Below are 27,956 nucleotides of genomic sequence, written 5' to 3'. Positions count from 1 at the left end.
CTGCTGGACTAAACATGGTATAAGCAGCTACTAGGCACATATTTAATAGCTCAAATCACAGCGGTATGTTATGAAAAGATCCATTAAACGGTCTTGCTCAAATGTATTGTTATTTTCATACATCAATTAAATGACTCTACGTATTATGAGCTTGTATCATGCACCTATATGCTATCTGTGTGATATACCAATAAAACAATTGTAAAACAAAATTGTTTTAATTGATCATGTAAAATGAGATCTTGCTATCTCTAAAAATCTTACACATTTTCATAAACAGCTTTTTTGGGGGGTTATTGTAAATATTACCACCAACGAGCGACAGTGAAAATAAGTTTAGCCATCACTGATTCGATGATCGATTGTTTCGCCTGGAGTTTCACGTTTGCCGCTATCATGTCATCGATGATCGATTTTTTTTTTAGTCACACAAAAGATGGCGGACCGAACGCCTGGTGGCTCTCAAAAAGCTACCGCTAAGGTGAATTTACCGTTTGTACTTGCATTAGCTAGGTATTTTCTGTTGTAGTGAAACGATGTACATATTCGAATGCCTGACCAACCGTGACTATTTACCTATTTAAAGCATGCAGGAGGCTAAAGTTACGAATGTGCGCAATTGTGGTAGCTAACTACCAGCGTGCTAAAGCTATCCACACTGGCTAATATAGCTAAGCTAAGCGAGTTAGCTAACGCTACACAAGAAGGACTAGTCAGGGCAGTTGACCCAGAAAGAAACGCTATTAGCCCAGCTCACAGGCTGATAGTGATAAAACGAGACACTAGAACGAAGTTTAGTTATATAATGTGATGAAGTAGTAGTTAAATGTAATATTATGGAACTCGGGCCTAACAATATCTGAGCCTTGTTTCAGTCATCCGCCGATTAATGCATTGAGTCGGTGGCGCTGCAGCAGCTTGTTTAGGCCTCTGGGTAATTTAGCTCTGTTGTATTTACATCCTGATGTCCAGATGCAACTAAGTTTAAATTATATTAAGTAATTGCAACGTACGGAATAACCATCAACGGTTTGGGCTGTGGTTTGCAGTCTACAAGTGGACACAGCCCACTTTACAGTGAGTTGGGTGTTGTTACGGTCATGGATCCCGCGCAACCTACCTGTCAACATGACTGCTGTCGCACTTTCTCAATCATCTGAATATGAATGAATACTATTTGGAGCAATGTTGATCTGTGTGACTGTATATTCCATATGCACAAACATTTAGAGTTGGACTACGAAATGCATGTTGAAAGCCAACCATTGTTTGTTTACATCGACAGGCGTTGCTTGAGAGCAAATTGAAGTCTTTCAGCATTGGCAAAATGGCAGTGGCAAAGAGGACCCTAAGCAAGAAGGAACAAGATGAAATAAAGAAAAAAGTAAGTATGGGCTTCCTTTTTTTTGTGGAGAATATTGTCTGTATGATCTGTGGTAACTGGGTACACATTGTACACCGATGCTTCTCTGTAAGTTGATACAGTGTTTATTTACTTTGACACTGGTTTCTGTGTTCAGGAGGATGAGCGGGCAGCAGCGGAGATCTATGAGGAGTTTCTTGCTGCTTTTGAAGGAGGAGGGGATGGCAAGGTCAAGGCCTTTGTCCGTGGTGGTATTGCAAATGCAACAAAAGGTACATTTCTATTAACTCCATTAAGTGTTTGGGCACAATCACAGTTGTCAACGGGCTCCATCCATGACTTAAACAGTGAAATTTGAATGTAATAGTGGAATACAGAACAATCATACTCTTTCACCTTTCAGAGGAGGCAGCTGCTGATGAGAAGAAAGGGAAATTGTACAAGCCCAAGTCACGTTTCGAGAACCAATCAAAAGGCTTCTTGCCTTTGGAAACCCCAACTCAGTTTTTACCAGTAGACAAAAGACAAGTAAGTACTATCACATTCAACAAGTAGCCTCTATTGTAACTGCTGTAGTTAATGATGCTTTGATATTGTTTCCACCTGTGTATTTCAGCCTGTGAAGAAAACTACTGAAAAGGAGAAGAAGAAGAGCAACTTGGAGCTCTTCAAAGAAGAACTTAAACAGTAAGTTTCAGTACAATAACCTCTTGGACATTTGAACTGTTTAGGGTAGTGGAAACGAGTGTTCCCAGGTGTTATGGTGGGGAATGGTGCGGTTCCGAAAGTACAAATGTGTAATTTGAACATAGGTGGTACGTAATTGTTGTGCATCCTGATTCCTACAGAATACAGGAGGAACGGGATGAAAGACACAAGCTGAAAGGACGCGTTAGCCGCTTCGAACCTCTCTCGGGCACGGACGGAAGACGCTCATGTAAGTGTCTTAAAGTGACCGTTTCTTGTACTAACTTGGCCTGAATTGGCGCTTTCCTGTACGCTTTACTCCACTCACCCACCCCCGTCACCTTTTACCCTGAAACAAAATTTACACTGCGTTTCTGCTTCTTTTAGCGGATGGTTCTTCAAGAAGAAACCGTCCGTCCAGTGGTAATTTTGACTTATTATAGTGGCCGTGAATATCCTCATCTTGCCAAGGAAAATACACTGTCCTGTCAGACACCAAAGGAAATTCTTCTCTGTTCTGTTTCTGCAGTTTTGGATGATTGTGCGCCAGGTTCCCATGATGTTGGAGACCCATCTACTACTAACTTGTATCTCGGAAACATCAATCCACAGGTGAATTTCTATCCAAACGTATACGAAGTAGAGAAGAGAAACACTAAAGCACTGACCAACAAAGCCTTGCTGTGAACAGGAGGGCATGATTTGAGCGTTGTGCTCTTTGGGCTGTCAACTAAATTTATTTTAAGTATGAATATTCCAACTTTGACAGCCCTACTTGCTTTGCTATGAGCCGACTCTAAATACCAAACCTAACTGTGTTGCTTATAGTCCTAATTTCAAGTGGTTATGTTGTGCAGATTCATGAAGTAGTAATATACCTGCATGTTTTTTCCATTTTAGATGAATGAGGAGATGCTGTGTCAAGAGTTTGGCCGTTACGGTCCGCTGGCCAGTGTGAAGATCATGTGGCCGAGAACAGACGAGGAGAGGGCTCGGGAGAGGAACTGTGGTTTTGTGGCTTTCATGAACAGGAGGGATGCTGAGCGAGCACTCAAGAACCTAAATGGTACAAAGCTGCTTTTCTTTATTTTAAATTAAAAAAGGACATTCGTTCATGTGTATATACATATCAAAATCAAAGGGTGGTTTGGGGGGGGGGGGGGGGGGGGGGGGGGTGGTTACAACAGTATTCTCATCTTTTCATGTAAAACTTTGCCTCCATAGATAAACTAAGTTCTAATCATTTCATTATTCTCTGTATTTGAAATGTAAATATTACATTTGGTGTCTGAATTCTACTGTTTAAACCATCAATATAACGGGTGACCCCAAACCTTTGAGCAGTCGTGTATATTTATATAAATGAATTGCTTTCTTCACTCTTACAGGAAAGATGATAATGAACTTTGAGATGAAATTAGGATGGGGCAAAGGTGTGCCCATCCCGCCCCACCCCATCTACATCCCTCCTTCCATGATGGAGCACACACTCCCACCGCCTCCCTCCGGCCTACCCTTCAATGCGCAGCCCCGGGAGAGGTTAAAGAACCCCAGCGCTCCCTTGCTTCCTCCACCTAAAAACAAGGAGGAGTTTGAGAAGGTAACTCAGCATGTCAGCCTGGGATTTTGTCATGGGTTATATGGCAGTGTGTTGTTAATTCAGATGGTGAGATGTTAGCCTTTATAATGAGCAGTCAGTACAAGTTTTAATCCAGTCATGTAATATGAGATAGTTTTTATCTGAATGAAACTAGTTTTGCACTGTATATCAAAGTGTGGGTATAAAGAAATGTTAGCGTGTGTTAGAGAGGTTTTTATGGTTAATGAATCCAGTGTCGGGTGTTTGGCCATTAGTAAAACTGATGGTTGTTATCTAGTTGCACTTTAAAATGCATTTTTTATATTTTTCAACTGTTGCCTTTTAACAATACTCACATTCTATGTTTATTATCTGATGTGACTTCATATACAGACTCTGTCGCAAGCCATAGTCAAAGTGGTTATCCCAACAGAAAGGTACATGTTTTTCTTTTTTTAAATTGGTGTACAAACTTAGAAAAAACATCCCATAATGAAGCTAAAGTTTGATCAATTGATCACTGCATGCTACAGGGGGCTGGTCAGTATGGGTGAGCAATGGTTGAGGCTGTTGTACAATGTCATCATATTAGTAGATAGAATAATACTGACCAACAGTACTCTTTCACACTCCACCATCACTCATGTTTCCTTTACTGTTCGTAGCAAAAACACCATTATAGTGCTTATTTGATCATGAATCTAGTCCATCACAGTTCCACTCCATACGTCAACATTTAATTGTTTTTCAACTTTCGTGGCATTGTTTCTCTGCCACATGCATAGTCTGCTGATTCTAGATCTGTAGTTGTGAGATCCTGCTCTCTGACCATTGCTCACTCAGACCGTCGACCCCCTTGGCCTCTGTCACTCTATCAGGAGCTCAGTAAATCTGGCCCCTGCCAACAAATCCAAACCTGCCACTATTATTCTATATATGACCTTTGACATTGGCCTTGGTGAGCAGCACAAGTTGAACTGTCTGCAGCAGCGAGGGACCTGAAAAGCATCATGGGATGGATTGGGAAAGTATACTGAATTTTACCCCGCCATTGGTACGATCGGCTCCAATACAAGTAAATGTATTCTGTGTTGTCAAATGAAAGACATCCTTTGTCGTGTCGGACACTTTAGGCTATTTGTATGCAGCCTGCACCATATATCTCCCCAAAATTGTCACAGAAGAACTTAAGTGATCTCATTGTATTCAGTTTTTACCAACTCCAGCAGCAAATACCATGTTTAGCCTATTTAGGCCATCGATCCTGTACTGCTTTGGTTCTTCTTCACATTAGTCAGGACATGAGTGGGGGTTGATAGGCACTGTATTTACAGACTTTTCAGTTAATACAGTGTCTTGTCAATGTCTCGCTCCTACTTTCCCAAGTTCTTCAGCTTCACTCGTTGCCTTTTTATATCATTTTTGCCCATTTTTTTAAAATTTGAATCTAGGAAGATTTCAAGGAAAGGGTCCATGCAGTGCAATGTAATTAAGACTTGTTGCACTATCATTTAACAACATAGGCACAAACTTAAACAAAATTCTACTGTTACCTGAATTGTTAGTTTTTCTTTAATTTATTCTTAATTACTTTAAAGGTTTGGTAACAGCTTTCTATGATGCCCATGTCTATAATGCATTATAAACATTCGTATGTGTATTAATTGGCTTATAGCACTGTATAATTATAGTTATAGGCACTATAAGTAAGTACTCGTAATTCTTAGTAACAATAATTATAACACATTATATCATAATACTTCATGATTGCTGGTCACTCGCTGACTTTTTTTTAAAATGTATTACAATTCCCATAATTAGTAAAATGAAGTTTTGTCTCTATCGCTAATATACCTGTTTCATAACAATTATATTTTTATATTGTCACTGCCAAGATTATATTTTATATTTTACAGTCTATGGCAATAATAATGTTATAAGTTAGTATCATATAAAGTTAATTAATCGTATACATGTCGTGCTTATAACTATAATTACACAGTGATATAAGGAGATTATAACGCATTATAAGTATGTTTATCATGCATTATAGACATGGGTCCTAGACAGGTTTACTGTAACATCCGTTGTCATTTAAGTTTGTTTTTTTGGCAGCATTTATGTATTGATGTTATACATAGGCTCAGGTTATGTTTGATTTAAGCCTGGTTATGTGACACTCTTGGACAGTTGTCTCACTTTCTTTCCCATCTTTCACAGTAACTTAGTGATGAATAGTTGTTTTTATTTTGGCTGAGCCATTTAAGTGGCATCGTCTGCCAGGTACATTATAACAAGTACTTCCATGGCAGTGCACTATTCAGTGACGGCCCGCTGCAAGTCACGACCAACAACGTTTGTTTAGTCAATCATCCGTCGGGTCTGTCGAGAGACAACTGTCCCGAGTGTCAAACCACCAAGCAGAATGAAACTTTGAACAGACAGGCTTTTGTAGTGGTCAAGAGTCAGGCCGGTCTGAATCCGTTTGCTTTAACTGTGTTTTTCTTGTAGGAATTTGCTCTCTCTCATCCACCGAATGATCGAGTTTGTGGTGCGTGAAGGCCCAATGTTTGAAGCCATGATCATGAACAGAGAAATCAACAATCCCATGTACAGGTCAGTGCCACTGCACGTCAGTAATGTGTCACCCTTTAACATTTTAGTGCTTAATAGTATTTGCATGCTCATGTTTATGATCTTTCTTCCAGGTTTCTATTTGAGAACCAAAGCCCAGCACATGTATACTACCGGTGGAAAATCTACTCGATACTACAGGTTTGATTTCTAACTTATGAAATTGCATAAAGTGTCAAAATGTAATGATGGTTTTGATATTAACTGTAAATTGCTTGCTCAGGGCGAAGCACCAATCAAATGGAAAACAGAGGACTTTAGAATGTTTAAGAATGGCTCCATGTGGCATCCGCCTCCTCTTAACCCATACCTCCATGGTCCTTATGACGATGGTGAGGAAGAGGAGGAAGACGAGGAGGGCAGCAAGAAAGGCTGCTTGAAAGAAGAGTAAGACCATTTCTTTATGATTTTTGGCACTGATCCAGTTAAAAATGTCGTCTCAATCTGTATCCTCTCATGACTCCTGAAATGTGTTAAAATGCCCCGCTGTTGGTGAACCTGCAGTTCGGTAGATTTATATTTATGGCCCTTCGTTTCTGCAGCGAGCGGGACAAACTGGAGGAGATGCTGCGTGCAATGTCTCCCAGGAGGGGAGACATAGCAGAAGCCATGTTGTTTTGTCTGAGCCATGCCGAAGCAGCTGAGGAGATTGTGGAATGTGTCACAGAGTCTCTCTCCATCCTCAAAACCCCTCTTCCCAAGAAGGCAAGATGAAGCGGCAATCTTTTGCTCGGAAAAGGACCAATAGCATCTATGATTATTAAATTCTGTGCAGACATTCTTGTAAAAAAAATATATATATATAATGTTCTCTTTTATGTTTCAGATTGCACGGTTATATCTAGTTTCTGATGTGCTGTACAACTCTTCTGCCAAAGTGTCCAATGCGTCTTACTACAGAAAATAGTGAGTAGTGTAATTCAAGATAGGAACACCGAGCTCACCTACTTCTGTTTCAAATTCACATGAATTCTCTTCTCTTCTTAACAGTTTTGAGACGAAGCTTTGCCAGATTTTTGCAGACCTCAACGCGACATACAAATCGATACAGGGCCACCTTCAGAGTGAGAACTTTAAGGTACCAAACATCCAAATCCCACTAAGTAAACCAAACACTAATAATTGAGCACTATCAGTTTGTTACCAGCATTATGTCACTCAACCAGCCTTCTGCTTTTCTCCTTTGTGGCAGCAACGAGTCATGGCATGTTTCCGGGCATGGGAGGACTGGGCTGTGTACCCGGACCCCTTCCTTATCAAGCTGCAGAACATCTTCCTGGGTCTAGTTAATCTCGCTGCAGAGAAGGAACCCCCTGTCGTCATTGTGGAGGTACATGATGTAACAATACTTGACCATTAGAATATTCTAAAAATGATACTGTATTATACCTATCCCATGTGCTACTTAGGTCCTAGCTTGATTTTTGTGTGTGTGCCATGTTTGGTCCAGGCTGAGCCAGCAGAGGACATTGATGGGGCTCCAATAGGGGAGTATGTAGATGGGTCTCTGCTGGAGGATGTGGATGGGGTGCCGATTGACGCAGGGCCCATTGATGGAGCTCCTATTGACGGAGCCCCCCTGGATGACCTGGATGGTGTTCCTATCAAGCCCATGGAAGAAGACATCGATGGAATACCTTGTGAGTTGTGCAGAGTCCAGCATAGGATATCGTATGAGGTGTCAGTCCGACAGGCTCTACTGTATGCAGCTCTTGTAAAGTTGCTCAATTTCTTGCTCTTTTCCTGGTTTTCATAGTGGATCCGTCCAAGGATGCAACCTTCAAGGTAGCGCCTTCAAAATGGGAGGCGGTGGAAGAGTCAGAGTTGGAATCTCAAGGTGAGGCGGAATCAAACTAAATTTAACATGAAAAGCTTTGACTTAAGTACATAAATTGTCTTTGTCACCAATTTGGTTGTTTGCATTCTTAGTTGCAGTTTTACCTTCTTTTGTTTGCTCTTTAGCAGTGACGACTTCAAAATGGGAGGCATTGGAGCAGCCAGAAGAAACAAAAAAGTGAGTTTTGTGTGTGCTATCTTTTGAGGTCTGTTCTGCAAATACATAGCTGCACCCTCAACCTTTTTTTATTTAATTAAATCCTCTGTTTCCAACTCTGAAGGGATGAGGACAGTGATTATGATGACAGGAGCCCCCGCTCAGATGATAATCAGAGCTACTCAAACCCCATCAGAGAGGACTCCGATATTAAGGCCAAAATGTCTGAAATGAATGAAGAGAAACGCACAAAGCTCAGAGAAATAGAGGTACACAACTATAAGAAACCCCCACACTACATGACCAGCATATCATATTTGTGGTGTTGTGCATGCAGGTAAAATTCATTGTTTTGACCATTTTCCTTTTTGTTGCTTTGTTCACCCAGGTTAAGGTCATGAAGTTCCAGGATGAGCTGGAGTCTGGGAAAAGGCCGAAGAAGGCTGGGCAGAGTATTCAGGAGCAGGTGGAGCACTACCGGGACAAATTACTACAAAAGGTATTGAAGTTGGGCCCTATAGATGATATCAAATACAGTAATTGAAATTCAACATTGGGTTAATTTATTGTTTCCTTATTGTAGGAAAAGGAAAAAGAGAAACTTGAACGGGAGAAAGAGAGGGAGAAGAAAGAGAAGGAGAAAGCTGAGGCCCGTTTGAAGGATTTGAAGAAGGAAAAAGAAAAGGACGACACGCCAACCAGGAAAGAGAGGTGAGATAACCAGGTGTCAGTGTAACTTATAAAACATGGGATTGGTTGAATTTCCTGTCTTACATATATTTCTCCTCTCCGGCTGATAGGAAGCGGCGTCACAGTGGGTCACCCAGCCCAACAAGGAGTAGCGCCCGACGGGGCCGGTCATCTTCACCCCGTTCAGAAAGATCAGAACGCTCCGACCGCTCATACTCTAAAGACACATCTTCCCGCTCCACCCATAAAGACTCCCCGCGGACCAGCATCAAAAAGTCCTCAAAGAGGTAAGACTATCTGCCCAGTGCTTACACTAATGTTGTCATTAGAGCCAGGTTTTGGTTAGTCTGTGGGTAGAAGCCTGTTTTATTCCCTCTATACCAGAATGATATTGTGAAGAGCCAGACCGTTCTTTAGTGCTGACACTAGATGTTCTTGTATTCATTGCAGTGTGGTTAGGAGAGTTGAAACATTTAGATGCAATTAAAAAAGTCCTGTTTGTCCCACTAGATCTCCCTCACCTCGCACGCCCAAGCGATCCAGGAGGTCGCGCTCCAAGACGCCCAAGAAATCAGCTAAGAAGTCCCGCTCCAAATCACGGTCACCTCACCGGTCTCATAAAAAATCAAAGAAGAGCAAACACTGACACGTCTTTTCCTATTCTCCTCCCTCCCCACCCTTCCCTTTTCTGCGCCGTGTTGTATAAAAGATTGACTGAATGATTGGGTAGCTGAAGATCTCTGCCCAAATGTTAATGTATAGACAATGAAGAGTGGAGGGTGCTGCATGGGTTTCCATCGGGTGTATCTCTAATGGATGGGGCCATTACTGTTTTATATTGTACAAAAAAATGTGCTTGTGTGTCCTGATTCCCCAACACCTCCCAATGGAATTCATCCATGTGGTAGACCACACCTGAACAGAGTGTTGTGAAAATAGTCATATTCATGCTCATTTTCTGTTTTTGTAGTTAACATTAAAAAGGATTCCTAATAAACAAATGTCATTTTTAAATCAAACATGAAGTGGACATTCAGAAACTTTGAATCTAATGTTTTTAATGAAAGACAGTTGCAACAAAATATATACAACCAATTATTACTTGATTATTTTAGTAGCAAAATTACTTATCATTTTACAAAAAAGCCTCCTGATTAGACGGTCAGAACTGGAAAGCAATGCAAATTTGTTAAAACAAATTCCAATTAAGCTGTTGTGGCCACAGGAAGTGAATTACTTTACAGCTTGGCATGTGCGTTCTTTAGCTGATCCCTCAGTTCCAGATGAGCAATGGAGGAGAGGTGCACCTCATCTGGCCCATCAGCAATGCGTAGCGTCCGCACATATGAATACCTGAGGAAGAATATTAATATATGTAATATATTTATTTATAATATATATAATGCTGGTGTCAGGAGTGAAATTAATTGAATGCTTATTCTCATGTGTGTGTGTGTAGGGGGGAGTAAACTTACATCTGTGCTAGTGGGAAGTCTCCAGACACACCTGCACCTCCATAGACCTGTATCGCACAGTCCACCACCTTACACGCCATCCTGGCTGCTGCCACCTTGATCATAGCAATCTAAGAAGATGACCAGTAAAAAAAATTAAATAACGGGGGTTATTGGAAGACTGTTCTATCGCGGAGAGCTTCGATCCACAATTTTATTCTTTTGGTCACGACCTAAAGCTCATGTTGATCGGTGAGGGTCGGAACGTAAATGGACTGGTAAATCGAGAGCTTTGCCTTCCAGCTCACCTCAACAGTCAACGGTAAAAGGCCTGCATCACAGTTGACAGTGCTCCATTTTACCCTCCCTTTTGAACAAGACCTCGACATACTTGAACTCCCTAGCTTGGGGCAGTGACTCGCTCCCAACCTGGAGGGTGCAAGCCACTGCAGCTGCTGTTCGGTGCTTAAGGACAAACAGGCAGAGACTTCCTCTCACTGTCACACCTCCTGCACCAGCTCAGATTCCTTCACCGCCAGATAGGCTCAGGTTTCCCTTTTCCGGGGGAGGAAAGACGACTCTGACATACTAGTATCACTTTGTTTGCATACTATGACTTTTCAATATGACGTTAATATTGATGTTAATTAATCAATAGCCAGGCTTATGGTCTGAAATTGAATGGTTATTTAAAAAAAGGAAAGACTCAATTTGTATTTAAATATTTGCTTTGATTGAACCTTTTGGAGGAATTAGTTTTAATTATGTATTATGCCATACAAAAGCCATAGAATATAGTATGTCAAAGAATAGTGAGTCATGAAACATTTTATAAAAATGTCAGTATAGTAGGCCTATGTCAAAACAAAAAAAGTGAGTATAGTATGTCGAGAAAACGGTGATAAATGGTCATAGTATAAAAGTAATCGTATATTATGTCAAAAGAACAAATATTGTATGTCGAAATTTTTTTGGGAAAATGTCAGTGTAGTATGTGGGTATAGATACAACAGTCGTGAGCTCTCATGCACTTTGCTTAGTTTTTGTTTTACTTTTCGTGTTAATCACTGGACTACGTATGGCATGTGACAGACATACACATCAACATCGAAGAAGGAAGCATGGGGATAGGATAAAGTGAAGTGGAACCTGAGATGACCATCGCCCACAGCATCTTCCGACCACCCAGCCAGAACAAACACCATTAAAGCTGAGTGTCCCAGGAGGAGAGTCCAGATTAGAGCTAAAATAACTGAGCCAGGACCTAAAGCTATTCCACCACCCAGTCTGCTCCCGGCCGTTGGGTCGCAGGAAAATAAGATTGACACAATGGGACTAGAGGCTAACCCAGCAACGGGAGGTTGGTGCATGTTGAAAAAAGTCAGTATAGCATGTCGAAAAAAAAGTCACAATATTATGTGAAAACAACTATATACTATTGACAATTTGTATATACTTAGTACGGAATTGGGTCCCAGCACACTACTATCTCCAAAACAGAGTATTGACAGTATTACCTGTTTGCGAGCAGCCCGGCTGCCCAGTGTATCCAGAGCACGAGCAGCATGTAGAGTCAGCAGTCGAGTCTGGTCTATCATGAGACGGCACTCTGCAATCCAGTGAGCAACAACTTCCTACACACATAACAACACAAGGAGGAGAGCATATTTACTCAGGCTGCATCTAACAATATGTCCACTAGGTGGCACTACAAGAAAAGAGCTTGATACATGCTTCAGTACTAAAGGTCTGAAATTAAAGTTACAGGAATCTCTCGGGTCAATGTTCGCTCACATGTTGGTACAATTTCTTTCCAAATGTGTGCCTGGAGGCAGCCCGCTGGCAGAGCAGCTCCAGTGCCAACTCTGCCGCTCCAACAGCCCTCATACAGTGGTGCAGCCTGCCCGGCCCCAGACGACCCTGGGCAATCTCAAACCCCCGGCCTTCACCTGGAGACAAATACACAATGGGACAGAACCCAGAGGCACAACAGAAACTAGCAATCAGCTCAGGAGGGAAATTATTTCTCTCGCCTAGTGAAGCCAGCATCACTTTATTGTCCAAACACAAAGGAATGCTCAGTAATTATTCATTTTGTTGGCTTTGCAGGTGGTGCTGACTTTTAAGACCTATTGTGAGTAAATAAGTGGAAACAGGAACACAAAGCGATACAGTGTCTTACCCAAAATAATGTTACAGGTAGGGACACGCACGTTTTCAAAGTGCACTTCAAAGTGGCCTCCATGGATGGCATCTGAGCCCAGAAACAAAAGGAAAGAACTGGTTAAGTTGCTCAGGAAAGTTCATTTGTCATGTTTGCATGCAGGAAAATATCAATTGAACATGAAGATGTAATGACAGACTTTATCCTACCATCCTGTCCAAACACAGTGAGCGGTCTGACGAGCTTTACACCTGCTGTGTCCATAGGGACGAGGATCATACTGTGCTGGTCATGTCTAGAAACAAGTTTATAATTTAAAAGGAATGATAGTTAGATCATTTTCTTTAAATCTATTCTATTTTCAATGTGATACATTTCCAAGTGTCAATTGCTGGTGAGAACCTGCAGCCCTGATTTATTTTCCTCTCTTTGCAAACAAGGTTGGGCGTCTGTGCCTTGTTATACAACAAGAACAAAGTGTATTACATGTTATGGGTGTGGTTGTCTCTAGATTTTCTTTCTATGTATATCTTAAATGCTTGCAACTGATGGCTGTTAAATATTAGAACCAATTACGTGCCAGCCAAATGACTGGACAAGCTGCAACAAGATTACATTTGTATATTTTTCTGTCATGTGAGCCAAACCTGTGAGCAGAAAGACGAGGCAAGTGACACGTATTAAAATGCAAGTGCATGCTGGGAGGTACACCCTGTCCCATAACCAAAGTCCACTTCAATTATATTACAGGAACGAACAAAACTTAAATGGGGAAAAATAGCCTCTAAACTAAAGTGCAAAGCTACACTGACAAGCACAGAATCATTGTAATATAAAACCAGGAGAGTAATTGGTAGAAGTTGAATTTTGCTCACAAAAATCTATGGTTAAAAACATGACATCAGAAGTATTGTTTAATACCGTCTAGACCCACTCATAACTGTTCCACTGACCTGGTTTTAACACCTTGGGAATCGCTCCTGCACATCACAATGGCCACTTTGCATTGGGGATTGCCAGCACCTGCGGGGAACAGTCAGAAATGCTGGGGCTCATTTGCATTCATGTTTAGTTGTCTAACCCTAAGAACCCATTATGGAATAAGTAACGTTTCACAGTCCGACTCTGTTCTTAACCCTTCTGTTGCCTGGGTCTGTGCGGAAACAATGTGTCGCTGACTGGGAAGTGCCCAACACGAATGGAGCCAGTGACAGATTGATGGCACAAGAACGGCCCGCTGAGACCACCACGGGTTGATTTACATTTCCTGAGTTGGATTCTTTAACTTTCAGCGACATTTAGTTTGTCATTAAGAAGATCTTGTTTGTTGGGGAGAAACTTACTCGAGTCTTTCCTGGGTTTGGTTACCAGTCTGTAACTTTGATGAAGCTGTGTAGGGGCTCTCTACCATTTACTTCTTCATTTAGGTTTTCGCCTGTTTTGTGCTCAGTTAGGGAGCTTAGTATTGTTTTTTCTGTTTGTTTCTGTAGGCCAGTTGAACTCCTTATTTTCTAGTTAGTGTGGAGGTTTTCTTTATTCTCTTGGCCTTAGAGACACTGACGTCACTGCTTCCATTTTAGTTGGTTTAATTCTGTTAATCATTATTTTATTAATAAAGGTCACTCATTGTTACTTCTTAAGTGTTCCAGCTGCCTTCTCTCATTCTGTTTTAATTGTATGTTACTTCCTGTGTACCCCCGAGACAAATGAAATAGGCCGTAAAACCTCAATGAAATGTTTCTTAATGGAAGCAAATAAATGTTTGAAAACCAGATAGCTTGAGTGTACAGAGTGATGACCAAATGCAGAATATTTTGGAATTTCCCTAGCTGGGAGTTTCTTTCAAGAAAAACAGTCTCCAATGTGGCCGTGGGTCCCAAGGGCACAGACGGGGTGACCGATGGTCTGCCTTCCTGTTTATATTTCTGCCGAAGTGGCAAAACTGTCCCCTAAGGACAGAACATATGGACACCAGACAGCAACAAACAAGATATCAATTGTGTGAAAATAATCTCACAGCATGAGAATCACAGCATGAGTGCATGTGAACACTTCAACAAACACAATCTGACAGATGTTTAGTCTTTAAACTCAGTCTCCGATTGCAGAAATTTAAACAAACATTAAATAATTACGCTTGCACTAAGCCCAAAAGCAATGTACACCTGACACAACTCAAAAACCAAATCTAGGACGGCATGTTTGTCTTGGGAGCAGGTAGGGTTTTCCTCTGAGCCCTTACATAAGTCTGATGGTTCATGATATAAGGAGAGCCCTGCTGTCATGCAACAGCCAAGCCCATACATGTCCCGTCACCACTGGAATGAAACTAAACCTCCTCATTCCAGTAATCTGTTTTCCTGAGAAAGAGACATCCAAACATTAAAAAAAAAATGTCAGTATGACATACTTCTAAAAGGCATACCTTTTTCTTTGCCAAAAACGTCTAGCTTAAATAATTTAAAGTTAAAAGAATCTAAAACAGAATGGTAGAGTCCACAGAATCTTTGCTAATGTGAGTGAGGTTGGTAAACGATATACACACACACACACAACAAACCAATAATGACGGCATTTCAGCAAACCACAACAAAAGAAATACGCCTTGTAAATGGGACGGGATGTTATTCTATATTCTCCTTTTGTCATTTCTTTTCTCGCAGACATAAACAAAAGGGCAGCCACCAGGGCACTCCCTGCCTGACATCGAGAGTAAGAGATTAAATTCACAATCTACCCGAGATTGTAAAACAGATTCTCTTTGTCTAGCGCCTTGCACAGTAGAGCAAGCAAAGACACTACGGGCTTTTTGTTTATCCATTTATCCTGCATCATAAAACAGTCTTAAAGACACACACGCACACACATGGAGAGCTACGTGGTGAGGAGAGGTGCTCCCAGAGTGTCAGCAGTGGAGGGGCAGGCTGAGGGAAGGAGATCAGTCCCTTCTGTCCTGTGCTGCATACAACGTTTCTCCTCAGGACACTAAAGTCCTTGTGTGTGATTTAAAAAAAAAAAAAAAAAAGGATCTCACCATTTTTTTTATCACCCCACCAAAAAGGAACAGAAACAAGGTAAGAACATATTTTCAATTTTAACCACCACTTCTTTCAATATTTATCATTAACTACAAAACAAGTCAAACTATCACTAGAAGAGGACAAGAAACGAGCTACATTTTACATTTATTTATTACACAATGATATACACTGAAACGTATTGTGCCTTGTTTTCCAGTTAGTCAGAGGTTCACTTTAGTGTTGGCCTTAACAGTCAAAGTCCTGGTCAGGACATTTTATGGTATTATAATAAACATAGTGGGGTAATGATAACAAGCCGAGCGTACGTGTTTGCCTTCCATTTCCCTGTTTGTTTTCGTCTTCTCAGTGTTACATTTTGCTCATTTTAAAACACTTTGGTCATAAACAAAGTTTAACATTATTATTATTAATAATATGAGTGCTATTGTTAGTGTGTACAACAGTTTTCAGGATAAAAAGAACTTCTGCCTGTGATTGTCTACATAAAATGAATGAAATGTGTGTGATCCAAATGTAAATATAAAAGAACCACACCACTAAAGTAAAGAAAAAAACAAAAGAAAAAAAAAACACTCCCGAACTGACAGACAGGTTTCTCAAAATGTAGATTAACACCAAAGAATTAGTTTTATCTTCTTAATTTCAAGTTTTCTGATGCTGTTAAAAGTTTGTTTACATCAGTAATGTTTGTACAAACAGCAGTAAAACAAGCCTATATTAACAGTTACAAATTGTTTGGCTTTTTAACGAGATTATTTTGCTCTATATAGCTTGTGGAGACCAAATAACCCAAACAACTACATTAAAAACTAAAAAAACTGGTTCCAACCCCTTACATATGAAGAGCAGCTGTTGACAGCACTAGAATACTCGACATATTTCAGAATGTTCCAACGAACATCTGTTTCAACGAACTCCTGCTCCTCCCAAACAGGAGATAATGACTCATTATATAACCTGGATACTTTTCATAAAAACGACTGTTGTCATCTTAGCAGCGAGTATGATTTGCCAAAATGTGTATAATATACTTAAGCAAGGAATTATATCATGAGTAACGTAATGCGTTTGAAGTTTTATTTCAGTTCCCTGAATAAAATAGAAATGATATTAATATATGTGAACAATGTGAGATGAGTAACAGTGAGTGAGTCACCATGTACACCCACATACACACAATACTGTATTTACTGTGCGAACAACAGGGAGGGGACATTAGCAATACAATAATACTGGATGAAAGTCTCACTTCAATGGGATGTCCTGCAAAACCAGCACATACCAGTAAAAGCAACATCCTGGATTTGAATCTGGCAAGAGACCTTAGTTGCACTAGTGTCATCCTCATCCCTCACGCCATATATTTCCTGTCATGCTTGACTGTCTTCCACAGGGAAAACTATATAAATAATTGAAATAGAGAACAGACAATTGTGAATCGAGTGTCCGAAATAATGCTTAGGAGATGTTATCAGTTTGCAATGACGCTTGCTCTGTTATGTACTTTATTACTAATTAACAAATGAGGTTGTGATTAAAGTAGTAAAGTAAATGCTGACATTTTCCTAGTCTGTAGATCCCCTAGTATCCAACAGAATACAGACAAACTCAATTCAAAAAGTGTTTAGTTGCTTTGAGAGTCTCTTGCCCTTTTTTGTGTTCACTGGGATTTTTCAAGCCCACACACAGTTCAGACAGACATGCCTTAAGAAATTAGGGAAATCATGCAGAAGAGACTTCATTCATGTAGAATAAAGAAAACCCTTTTTCCTGTTCCTAATGAGAAGCAGCTGATTTCAAAATGTAATCTGCTCTTGTGTTAAATAACACAAATTACACTTGTATGCAATGGATTGATCAAATAGACCACATATCACAACATGTCCAATTAAAAAAGGGCAAAGTGAAAACCCCTTTTCCCCATTTAAAACAAATTAACAAATGCTTCCCTTAATTGTTCTTTACAGACAAAAATGGCAGATTTCTATGATGACGATGAGGACTCCAGCTTAAATGACAGCTATGATTACAGTCACGAACACAGTGTGTGTGACAAGGCGGCAGTGCGCTCGTTTGGCAGCGTCTTCCTCCCGATCATCTATGCCTTGGCTCTGGTGGTGGGCCTGGCTGGGAACGCCCTGGTAGTGGTGGTCTACACATCAAGGCTGCGACTACGAACCCTGACAGATGTGTGCATCCTGAACCTCGCCATTTCGGACCTGCTGCTCCTCTTCACGCTGCCTTTTTGGGCAGCCGATGCCGTTCATGGTTGGAAGTTGGGTTCGATAGCCTGCAAGCTCACCTCCTTCCTCTACAGTACCAACTTCAGCTGTGGCATGCTGCTGCTGGCGTGTATCAGTGTGGATCGCTACCGCGCTGTAGCCCACAACCCTGCAGGCAGGACTGGAACAGGTCCCTGCGTAAGGATACAGTGGATCCTGGTGTGTGGGCTGTTGTGGGCTGTAGCCATCTTTCTTGGCATTCCCGAACTTTATTTTAGCACAGTGAAGCACTCCCATCACAGGATGGCCTGTACATCCATCTACCCGTTCAGCATGGCCCGACCTGCGAAGGCTGCCCTGGAGCTGATGGAGGTGACCCTTAGATTCTTGCTCCCTTTCTTGGTCATGACGGTGTGCTACTGCTTGGTAGGGCGGACACTGAGCCGGGCAGCTGGGGTGCGGCGAAATCGAAAGTGGCGAGCCCTGCGTGTCCTGCTGGCTGTGGTGGCTGTATTCCTGCTCACCCAGCTGCCCTACAACGTGGTCAAGCTGATCCGAGCGATGGACATCATCTACATCCTCGTGACCGACTGTGAGGTCAGCAAGGGTCTGGATCGAGCTGTCCAAGTGACAGAGAGCCTGGCGCTGGTCCACGCCTGCATTAACCCCCTCCTCTACGCCTTCATCGGATCGTCCTTCAGGGGACACGTCCTCAAGGCTGCCAAGCACCTTGGACAGAGACTCGGGAGACACCCGAGACATGTCAACGAGGAGCCGGCAGTGGAGATTGCACTCAAGACGCGCACTCAAATGCAGTCCCAGTCTGATTCAGAAGACCAAGCCACCAGCACCTTTACTATTTAAGCCTCAAATTATGTATCCATTTTTCTGTAAGCACCTATGTATATATATTTTATGTTCAGTATCATAAGAGATAGACATCAATAACCATAATATTCTTACAGTAATAAACTCAGTCAGTTTATAAGCACTAATGAATTTTGTTTAAGTTATGTATTTTGTTAAATAAAAGAAAGATTTTCAGTTACACGCATGGACTAAAATCTGTTGCAATTAAATACAGCTGAACCTCAAGATGCTCCGAGTATTTCTCTGGTTCCTCACAACAAATCAAATTCAACCCTATAGTCTGCGCTGCCTCACATGAGATCATCTGCATCTTGTTGTATTACATCCCGTGGCTTTGGGTTGGGATGAGGATGGCTTGATTGCACAGTGGGTGACCCATTGAGTCAAAAAACATTTGGCAAACAAGGAGAACAGCAAACAGCAGGACCCCTGCATGTCATCAATCTGAACACAAAGCGGCATATTCCTTAGAGAAGCTTTAAGTATGACTGGTGTTTTTATCTGCTCATCTTTATTCTATTTAATATGAGCTTGAAGGAGCAAATAAATTGCTATCCATCGTTTGTAAGTACTCAATCATATAACATTGTGCTCAAGCTGACCCCAATGCATTCAGTGCATGTCTAATATAGGGTCAGATCACGGTATGGACACAGTCCAAGTTCAACAGTGATTTACTCAAGCCTGTTTACTGCAGTGAAGACAGAGAGGGGCCAGCTTAATTTAGCAAAACCGCCAGATTCACAACAGATAGATCCTTAAGATCTTCAGAGTTAAAAGTTTTCATTGTTTACCATTCTTTCCACCTGTTAGTCATCCTCTTTCCACTGTAATGGCATACAGCTTGGATACGTGGGAGCTGAACTTTAACAAACTAGTGCGTTTGTTTGGAGACAATTCAAACTGTGGCCCAAAATGTAGTCTCGAGTCAGGGTCCCCAGGCACTACAAGTATTGAGTTGTATGTCACATGACTAAATAGGTGAACAAAGAACAAAGCCATCCTAAAAACTCTGCATTTCATTTGAATTAATTGTGGTCTGACCCAGATGTACATCTCCACCTTATTAACTATAACACCAATTCACATGATAGTTTAACTTAATCTTAACTTTGCCTGAAGGAAACCAAAATTGTGATTACTTGTACGACGATTCCATTCGACTAGCAACTACTAAAACACATGTTGAACATGTGCACAGCGTCTGTGCGTGTGTAAGTGTGTATGCAAATACAAACGCCTATTACTTAAAGATAAAAGACTGCAGGTCTGGGAATCATTTTTAGGACATTATCGTGTGAATAGGATAGTCTTGTATATGTTCCACACCAAAGAGCTGCCATAGCAACATCTACAGTATAAACCCTCCCATCTAGCTGCTCAGAGTTAACCACAGACAGCTTTAGAGAAAAAGTGACAGCAAAGAAGTTACATGCATTTGGATTAGGGGTTCATATAAGTGGATAGGTAAATATGGGCCATTAGGTTTAACTTGCAGTGGAGATACAAAAAACTACTAAAACCGAATATGGGAACTGCCGTGTAATTATCATAATGAAATACTGCATACAAACCAAAAGGTGAGAAGTCTTAACTTTCTGTTTCTCTATGGGAAAAGATACTGTACAAACATAAACAAATGCACAGATCCTCCTTTAGAGAACATGTTGCGAAAGCTGCCAAGGGCCATGGACAGCGTATAGGGAAACACCTATAATGTCAGTGAGGAGGAGGTGGTGAACACATCTGATACTTGGGGAAAAAAGGAGAGACCATAGCACATCATCCTTTAACGGAATTTCAATTCACAATTTATCTAGTTTAATTCTTCTTTTGTTGTAAGTTAAAATCGGATTGAGTGTCTGTACACTGCAGAGGCACAAAAGCCTCCAATTTCCAGTCTTGAATAATATGGTTTGCCACAAAATCAGCCACAAGTCACAGCAAGTAGGAACTGGCCGTCAACAGATCACCATACTTTCCAAACAGAGAGATGTATTCATGCCAGTAGAGGAAATTCTTACAACCCATCAAGATATTTTCTACTGATGGAAATATCCCTTCCAAGGAAAAGAGAAAGGAAAAGAGAAAGGAAAAGAGATCAACTTTAGACAAATGATTGCCATGAAATGTGAACTGACTTCATGAAGACAATAATTTGAAAGGAAAAATTCTGCTCATTCTTGGTAAACCATAGCGCTTTAAGTTTTCAACAACAAGAGGGAATTCCGTGCAGATTCGAAAAAAAAGCATCAAAAACAACAGGCCACCGTTTTCCTTTTAAGTGGGAATCAAAACCTAAGACCACATCTGTGTCAGAGGAAACATCTGGAATATCTTTCAGTTCAAAGTGATTTAGGAGGTGCACAATAAACATCTACACTAATGAGAATTTGGGATATTTAAGTGATAACCGTCACTTAAACCCTAAAGACTTAAAAGGCTTAGTTTAACAATGTTAGTGACTTAATTCGCAGAGTTCGCTACATGCAATTATGTAGTAGTTTTAACAGGATAATAAACCAAATTCACTAGAAGAGCAAATCGGGAGCAGAAGAGACCAGAAAACCAGTGACTCACACATGAGTCATTGATTAGTCTGAGTCAGAGAATCAACACATACGTACAATGTGTATGTATGTTATATATACACACACACACACACATTAGATATGTGTTATTTCCAGGGCATTTGGCCATCTTGTTCACCTTGAATTCTTTACAATGACCAATTAGAGGTCAAATGTTGAATTGTTGTACACACACTAAAGGTGTGTTTTTATTTGAATCTGTGACCTTTACTGGTCCAACCGGCTGGCAACCCAAAGCTGCTCTGACACATTTCCCAGAATGAAATTGGATCCAAGATTTTTTTAACTTTTACTTCAGCTAACGTTGCTGTCATAGAGTAAAGTCATCTGCCCTTTTTTTGTAGTCCACATGTTTGCAGTTTGGAACGGACATAAAATGACTCCTTGTCGTTTTATTGAGTCTTAAGCTCTCTAATGGTGTTTTTAGTCCTAAATGAAACTGTTTTAGTGGAATAACAGTTATTTTCTTATAAAACCAATGGAAATAGAAATGTACATACCACTGCTCCACCATTTCTTGCCGTTTATGACAAAGTTGTCTTCATCCCTGCAAAGAGTGCACTCCATGTTGGTTGCATCACTGGAGGCCACATCAGGCTCTGGGGAAGGGACCACAGGACAACTCAGAACATGCACATTTTACACCAAATAAAAGATAATAACTAATGAGAATTAGACTAACAGTGTTAACATCTCCAATCCACAGCTTTTGCATTTTGTTCCATCTTTTCCAAAAATCTGGATTCCATCTCAAACCACAGACAGAGTGGTTAAAATAAATCAAGTGCACTCGCACCATTTTCACACTTAAACAGCAGATAGATTCTTTATCAGCACAAGATGGAGGTTCCTCTTCGTTGTCATCCAGTGTAATAAAATCGACCAAACTTTTGACCCCAAAACACTACTTATCACCATCTGTGTTTACGAAAAAACAATGGGGAGTTTCACACCCACTGTAATCACCATGGGCAACAGCATGCTGCTGTTTACAGGCAGAGTGGAAAGCAAAGGGAGTAAACAGGGAGAAATTACTCATGAGTGAGCTTGAGTTTGCTATTGGCATGTAGAATTTCCAACCTACGGAGTCGGAAACAACCGTGCTACCGGGCTCATTTAAGACCAGAACCATTACTGGAAAGTTTGACAAACAAAATGCATATAAAACACATATTTTGAGAACTTAACTTCATCAGTACCTTGTGGAGGGGACTTACAGTCAGTGTTTTGAGACGCTGCCTCAAGTCTACACTGTTTATTTCCCACCTCTAAAATAACATTCCTTACATGTTCTCCACTGACTCTACAGAATATGGTATGTTTTCCTTGTTCAGCCTTTTGTGAAGAACAGTCACCCGTGACATGAAGCATATATTTGAAAGTCGTCAAGTGACGCAGGAGGGCATGGTCATGGAAATACCTGTCATACAGAAGCAGGAGCGGATCTCTCCTTTGAGCAGAGGCTCCAGCCATTTACTCTTCTGCTCCTCACTGCCAAACATGTGGAGCACCTCCATGTTTCCTGTGTCTGGGGAGAAACATCATACCACACACTGTCTTCCAGGATATCATGAGCTACATTTTAATAGGCTCTTTAGGACTGAAAACAATCTATTTAACATAATCTGACGAATAAATACCTTTAGGCGCTAATTTTAGGTATTTTTATGTTTTAATCCCTGTGAATATATTAAAGGAATGCATTGTTGTCATGATATAAACAAGACTGAAAGGTTGACATTTGGAGAGGATTTTACTTGACTACAGAGGATGTTATCCAGAACATGAGATTCTAGAGGAAATACAGAGCATGTTCGTTATGTACTGTAATTATAGTCCATTATTGTCAATCGCCTCCATATCATCTAAACATTTGACCACATGTAGGATGTGTTACCCGGAGCCTGGCAGTTGAAGACTTCAGGGGCAAAGAGGCAGCGCCCGGTTTCTTCTGCAATGTAGGCATAGTCCAGCTGACTGAGCCCGCTGACTACAGGCAGGAATAGGTTCCACAGCCCCGCCGCCCTAGCTTTCACCTGGAAACACACGCATGTTACCATAAAAATCTTGTCAACTTTATGTTCTTAATAAATAAAGCTGAAATCAACGTAACTGTGAACACAAGTTTCTATTTGAGGACACGGAGATAGGAACCCTTACACAAAAGTCACACTGCAAAATCTCTGCCTCATAACAATTTCAATCTGTCTGTATCCTGAGTAACAAACCCTCCCCTACCTACAGCAATTTTCTCATAACAAAAACTAGAGAAAGAAAGCAGACTTTCTCCTTTCTCTGGGTTTTACTGATAGCTGCATACACAAGTTCAAGGTTGAGATAATAGTGTCTGTTCTTTGTCTTCTCTCAGCCGAACCTTTTTCCCCCTCACATGATAAGCACTCTATTATAATAACGCAAGCAAATGATTTTCAGCTGAAAGTCATCATGCAAGATTCTGCTCACAGCACACTACTACAGCATTTAGCTGTTAAATCCCAATGCATTTCACTACAGTGTATATGCATGCGCTAACTGCAAGTGACGACAAGCAGGGCTTAAGAAAGTGCAGTGACTCAGCACAGACACAAATAACTGTATTCATTATATAATTGAAACAGTTAATGGACTGCGGTGCAGGGATGACTCAGAAGGGAGGTGCAAAGTTTAGACACCTCTTGGAGTTGTTCTAGTTAGATATGTTAGTTATTCTCTAACCCATGTGATTTATATTTTGTTCGTAATAACTGCATTGTTTTCTGATGTATGATATTTGTGTCTGTATTTGTAGTGGTAACTTGTACAAGTCTCTGTTGAAAAAGAAATGTGGCCACCAAATGAAATAAAAAGGGAAAGGTTTTTACTACACACCTTTAGATCCTGTATTATCTGGGGGGTGTGCCACCTCTGTGGAGACTGAGCGTGTTTGGAGTAGTACTCTGCAACTTCCTGGGAAAAAAAACAACAGTTTTGACACAGTATTGCCTAAATCAATCCATTTCCTTTGGACTCTAATGTCACTTCTGCACTCTCTTCATCAATGGAAACATGTAACATATAAGAAGGAATTCTGAAACCTTTGAGACTTTAAGCTGTGTTAATGTAGTAACTTCTGAAGGTATTTCTACAGAAGAAACAAATCTATTTAACCTGTGGCTATGTTTCACAAAAAAAAACAAATGCCCACTGCTCTCTTAGCCTTAAAACTGCTGCACTGCATTAAGATTGCTATGATGCCCAGCCAATGGTGATAATTATGCGTGCAATTCAATTCATGTAATCAATAGACTCCTTGTTTTCTCACTCGAATTAATGAATCCCGATTGCATGAATGAACTGGTATGCTCCGTCAAAGCCTTTCATGTGAAAGTAAAAGTCCATCTGGGCAAACAAATCTCTCTTATGTTCACGGCAGCTCTCGGCACTGACCTCCTGAGCAGGAAGCACGTTTTGTCTCATGAAGTCTTTGACCTGTTGGAGAACAGCCTGACCTTTAGGCGTCTGGAGGAACAGACCATCTACTGTTGGACATGTGTCAGACCTGGCAAGAAACACATCTCACATAATAAAAAGTCCACAGGTAACATCGGAAGCAGCAGCTGGATGCCACATTCCAACCGTTGTGGATTTAAATTTAGTCAGCAGGTGGAATCAGTCAGTTTTCTGGCCGACAACAAAGAGTTTGGACTGTCTTATTTGGAATATATCAAACTCTATTACTGCTTATTTAATGCATATTACTGAAATGAATGCCTTCTAAAAAAAATCTAGGTACTTTCATCAACTTCTATCAAACTCAGTGGGTGTCTGAATCTGTGACAGCTTACGGATAAAGTTACACCAGCAAATGCTGTATGACTCAGATATCCGTTTACAGCCCAGATCCAACACAAACATCTAGTATCTTTTGAAAGGAATTGTTCAGTCACTGTACCGATACATTGAAACACATGTAAAAACAACCACAAGCATCGTCTTACACAACTCTAGCAGCCAACATACCTCTGTGCAAGCTGCAAGGCCATCTTAGCCAAGGGCTCCACACACTGGCCGAACTGTGCTGCATTGGGAGCACTGGCATTACCCAGTAGGTGGCGTGCATAGATCCCCTGATAGGAAAAGAAAAAGGTAAATAAAGGGGAGTGATAAATATGACATTAAAAGCTAACCAGATCCATCTCGGTCCTTCTCTAGTTAAGGAGACAATACCAATCCATTATGGGACATTTGAAGAACCCCAACAATGTAATGGTACAGTTAGAATTTAATTTAAGTTGACAATTAGAAAAAGAAAAAGTAAATGGGGAAAAATTTGAGTTGAACTTTGTATATAAATTGATACAAACCTGTGCAATTCCTGCCATTTTAAAGACAGACAGGGCCAGGTAGAAATTCAACTGTGGCAAAGCAGACGGGATCCCCCGGACCCGGCAGTAAATGGAGATCAGGTCTCCCACAGTTGGGATACCTGCTCATTGGTTGGAGAGACAAGGGGGCAGAGAAGCCAAAATAAATTTGCAGAACAGATGCTATGTCTATGCACATGTACTTTTATGGAAAGATGTTGGAGCAAAGCATGTCCATCTATGTGAGCACTGTTCTGTTTTCGTTGTTCTGTCGTTGTTATTTGTTTGCTACCTTCTATTCCTTTTAAGCTGCCCATTGTGCTGCTGATGTTAATGCTTGTAGGCCAGAAGTGAGGCATGAGGAAGTAGGCCAGGTCTGCCAAGGGCTGCCCAGTGGTAGACAGCTCCCAGTCCAGTACTGCCATCACACGTGCCTAATGACATCGAATGCACTTTTAAAGCATTACAGTCACTTGAAGCAGATAGGTAAGCGTAATCGTTTCAGAAGGTTTACCTCTCTTGGATGGAATATCAAGTTGTCCAATCGGAAATCCCCGTGGACAAGCGTGACCTCGTTATCAGCGGCTGGCAAATTCTTCATCAACCAGTCAGACAGTTCATTCATGGCTGGAATGTCTCTGTGGGCTGCTGCGGTGTACTGCTTTGTCCAGGTGGACACCTTTTGAGATGGAAAGCCACTTTAGAATATCACAACTCTGACTGTTTTTTTTTTTTCCTCAAAGAAGAATTATCTTGATTTGATGAGTACACGGTGTTGTGCTCACTTGTCTCTTGCAGTAACCTGATCCTTTTCCATAGCCTTCAAGGTTCAGTGATGCCAGGTCCAGTGAGTGTAGCTTTGCCAACGCTTCCACTGCAGCCACATATAGAGCTGCTCTCTCTGCTGCACTCACTCCAGGGAGACGAAGATCCCTGAATATACGTCCCTGTTCAATACGCATGGATAAGCAAGAGTATTGTTTCATAGGATGGTAGAGTATGTATTTAGAAGCCTGGGCTTCAAATCAGGTATGTCAAGTCAGCGTGACAGCAAGCGAACGCTGGCGAGTCCAAGTTTCATCTTTTATCATTAGAATATAGAGCAAAGGTTAAGCAAAACAGCAATAAATATATTAGATGCAGCGGCACTGTGAAATGTGGTCTTGGTAGCACAAACCTACCCTCACATGCTCCATTAAGTAGAACTCTGTTCCAATGATTTCAGCATCAGTGCAGTGCAACAGAGGCTGAGGTACAGGGAATCCAGCAGAGAACAGGGCCTTCTGCACCCGATACTCCCTGTCCACCTATAAATAAAGTCACAAAAGGTCCACCATTCAGAATCAGAATCAGCTTTATTGGCCATGTACGCATACAAGGAATTTGACTCCGGTTTTTCGTTGCTCTCCACGTACATACACAGAATTTACAAATAAATAGGAACAAAATAACAGAAAATAAGGACAACGAAAAAAAACAAAAAAAATAGATCACCCCCCACACTGTAGGCCTTAAGATAATGACATGGTTTTTCACAGGTCCCACACGATCCAAATAATTTCATACACAGATACTGATATGTTACTGCAAATCCATAGGAAGCTTCTGGGAAAGGAGGATGTACTTTTGTATTAATTATAATAGAAATGCAGACAATATTCAGTTGGTTACAATCAGTGCACAACAGCTCAGCTGAACATGCAAAAAAAGTGAAACTTGTGAACTGACAATAACAACACATAAATATGGGAATGACATTTTTCTTTTTTTATATTGCTATTAAGATGTTCAAGGAAAATCCTGTGGGAATGACCATCTGTAGAAAAGTTACAGAAAACGTACACATGCAGCTTTGATCGCTGCCTGAACATTTTATTGACCAAAGTTATTTATGAGTCAGACCTAGACTAGTTCTTCTTACCTTGTGAGCTCCTGGCAGCAGCTCACCTGAAGGTTTCTTCCTCAGAACATAACTGTTTGAGGGAGTTTGGATTAGGAAGGTTGGGTTTGACTGACCAGCGCTGAAAAGACGACAGGAAGCTGTTAGCGAGTTAACAGTAAGCTCAACCTGATATTTACACTATTAGCTTTAAATTCAACAAACCAGCTTTATTTATTCTAACGTTACCTATACTGTCTGACAGTGAGCGTGTCATTATTCGACACGGTCTGTGACTTGACAGACAGATATCTTTGCAGTCCGCCAACACTGAATTGATGTTGCTGTCGAACAGAAGTTGTCAGCTCCTCCATGGCTCAGTTAACGAGTGGATTAATCATCTCCAGGTGCGTTGTTGGGTTAACTTTCGCATTGTTGATAATGGT

General features: G+C 41.0%; 3 protein-coding genes across 5 annotated transcripts; 2 read left to right on the top strand and 1 right to left on the bottom strand.

Annotated features, from left to right (window-relative positions):
* Window positions 1-432: 432 nt before the first annotated feature.
* On the top strand, window positions 433-9,959 carry u2surp (U2 snRNP-associated SURP domain containing). Of its 3 annotated transcripts, none has more exons than XM_079181692.1 (26): window positions 433-481; window positions 1,286-1,384; window positions 1,521-1,635; window positions 1,767-1,891; window positions 1,980-2,050; window positions 2,212-2,300; window positions 2,438-2,473; window positions 2,580-2,662; window positions 2,951-3,116; window positions 3,439-3,650; window positions 4,023-4,066; window positions 6,141-6,245; window positions 6,338-6,404; window positions 6,487-6,650; window positions 6,806-6,968; window positions 7,090-7,169; window positions 7,254-7,341; window positions 7,456-7,593; window positions 7,714-7,903; window positions 8,020-8,100; window positions 8,229-8,277; window positions 8,381-8,525; window positions 8,645-8,755; window positions 8,840-8,967; window positions 9,057-9,233; window positions 9,457-9,959. In XM_079181692.1, exons 1-26 carry the CDS (start codon window positions 437-439, stop codon window positions 9,590-9,592), a joined length of 2,907 nt encoding a protein of 968 aa, XP_079037818.1. In that variant the 5' UTR covers window positions 433-436; the 3' UTR covers window positions 9,593-9,959. The 3 variants fall into 3 exon arrangements, with proteins under 3 accessions (XP_079037818.1, XP_079037817.1, XP_079037819.1); XM_079181691.1 differs by having other exon boundaries at window positions 8,226-8,277; XM_079181693.1 differs by lacking the exon at window positions 2,438-2,473 and having other exon boundaries at window positions 8,226-8,277.
* A 24-nt stretch (window positions 9,960-9,983) lies between these two features.
* On the bottom strand, window positions 9,984-27,944 carry acad11 (acyl-CoA dehydrogenase family, member 11). The gene is made up of 20 exons (XM_079181689.1): window positions 27,760-27,944; window positions 27,553-27,652; window positions 26,813-26,938; window positions 26,417-26,578; window positions 26,146-26,310; window positions 25,924-26,065; window positions 25,632-25,753; window positions 25,288-25,394; window positions 24,715-24,826; window positions 24,157-24,234; window positions 23,186-23,324; window positions 22,709-22,816; window positions 21,789-21,887; window positions 13,518-13,587; window positions 12,774-12,859; window positions 12,583-12,654; window positions 12,195-12,349; window positions 11,918-12,034; window positions 10,422-10,531; window positions 9,984-10,299 (listed from the first exon to the last, which is right to left on the bottom strand). The coding sequence occupies exons 1-20, from the start codon at window positions 27,882-27,884 to the stop codon at window positions 10,185-10,187; spliced, it is 2,310 nt and encodes a 769-aa protein (XP_079037815.1). The 5' UTR covers window positions 27,885-27,944; the 3' UTR covers window positions 9,984-10,184.
* ackr4b (atypical chemokine receptor 4b) lies at window positions 15,261-18,903 on the top strand. Its single transcript, XM_079181690.1, has 2 exons — window positions 15,261-15,638; window positions 17,573-18,903. Exon 2 carries the CDS (start codon window positions 17,579-17,581, stop codon window positions 18,689-18,691), a length of 1,113 nt encoding a protein of 370 aa, XP_079037816.1. The 5' UTR covers window positions 15,261-15,638; window positions 17,573-17,578; the 3' UTR covers window positions 18,692-18,903.
* Window positions 27,945-27,956: the final 12 nt, after the last annotated feature.

This window comes from Pholis gunnellus (assembly GCF_910591455.1).
Source record: "Pholis gunnellus genome assembly, chromosome: 20".
Classification (NCBI taxonomy): Eukaryota; Metazoa; Chordata; class Actinopteri; order Perciformes; family Pholidae; genus Pholis; species Pholis gunnellus.
This window is presented reverse-complemented; position numbering and strand designations above follow the sequence as displayed.

Excerpts from the sequence above, each read along its gene's own strand:
- u2surp (XM_079181691.1), top strand. The coding sequence starts at position 437 with ATGGCGGACCGAACGCCTGGTGGCTCTCAAAAAGCTACCGCTAAG. Across the intron at positions 3,117-3,438 it reads AGCACTCAAGAACCTAAATG|GAAAGATGATAATGAACTTT; the intron begins GTACAAAGCTGC and ends TCACTCTTACAG. Across the intron at positions 7,594-7,713 it reads CCCCTGTCGTCATTGTGGAG|GCTGAGCCAGCAGAGGACAT; the intron begins GTACATGATGTA and ends TGTTTGGTCCAG.
- ackr4b (XM_079181690.1), top strand. The coding sequence starts at position 17,579 with ATGGCAGATTTCTATGATGACGATGAGGACTCCAGCTTAAATGACAGC.
- acad11 (XM_079181689.1), bottom strand. The coding sequence starts at position 27,884 with ATGGAGGAGCTGACAACTTCTGTTCGACAGCAACATCAATTCAGTGTT. Across the intron at positions 25,754-25,923 it reads CAGCTTAAAAGGAATAGAAG|GTATCCCAACTGTGGGAGAC; the intron begins GTAGCAAACAAA and ends ACCAATGAGCAG. Across the intron at positions 12,860-13,517 it reads TCCCAAGGTGTTAAAACCAG|ACATGACCAGCACAGTATGA; the intron begins GTCAGTGGAACA and ends ACTTGTTTCTAG.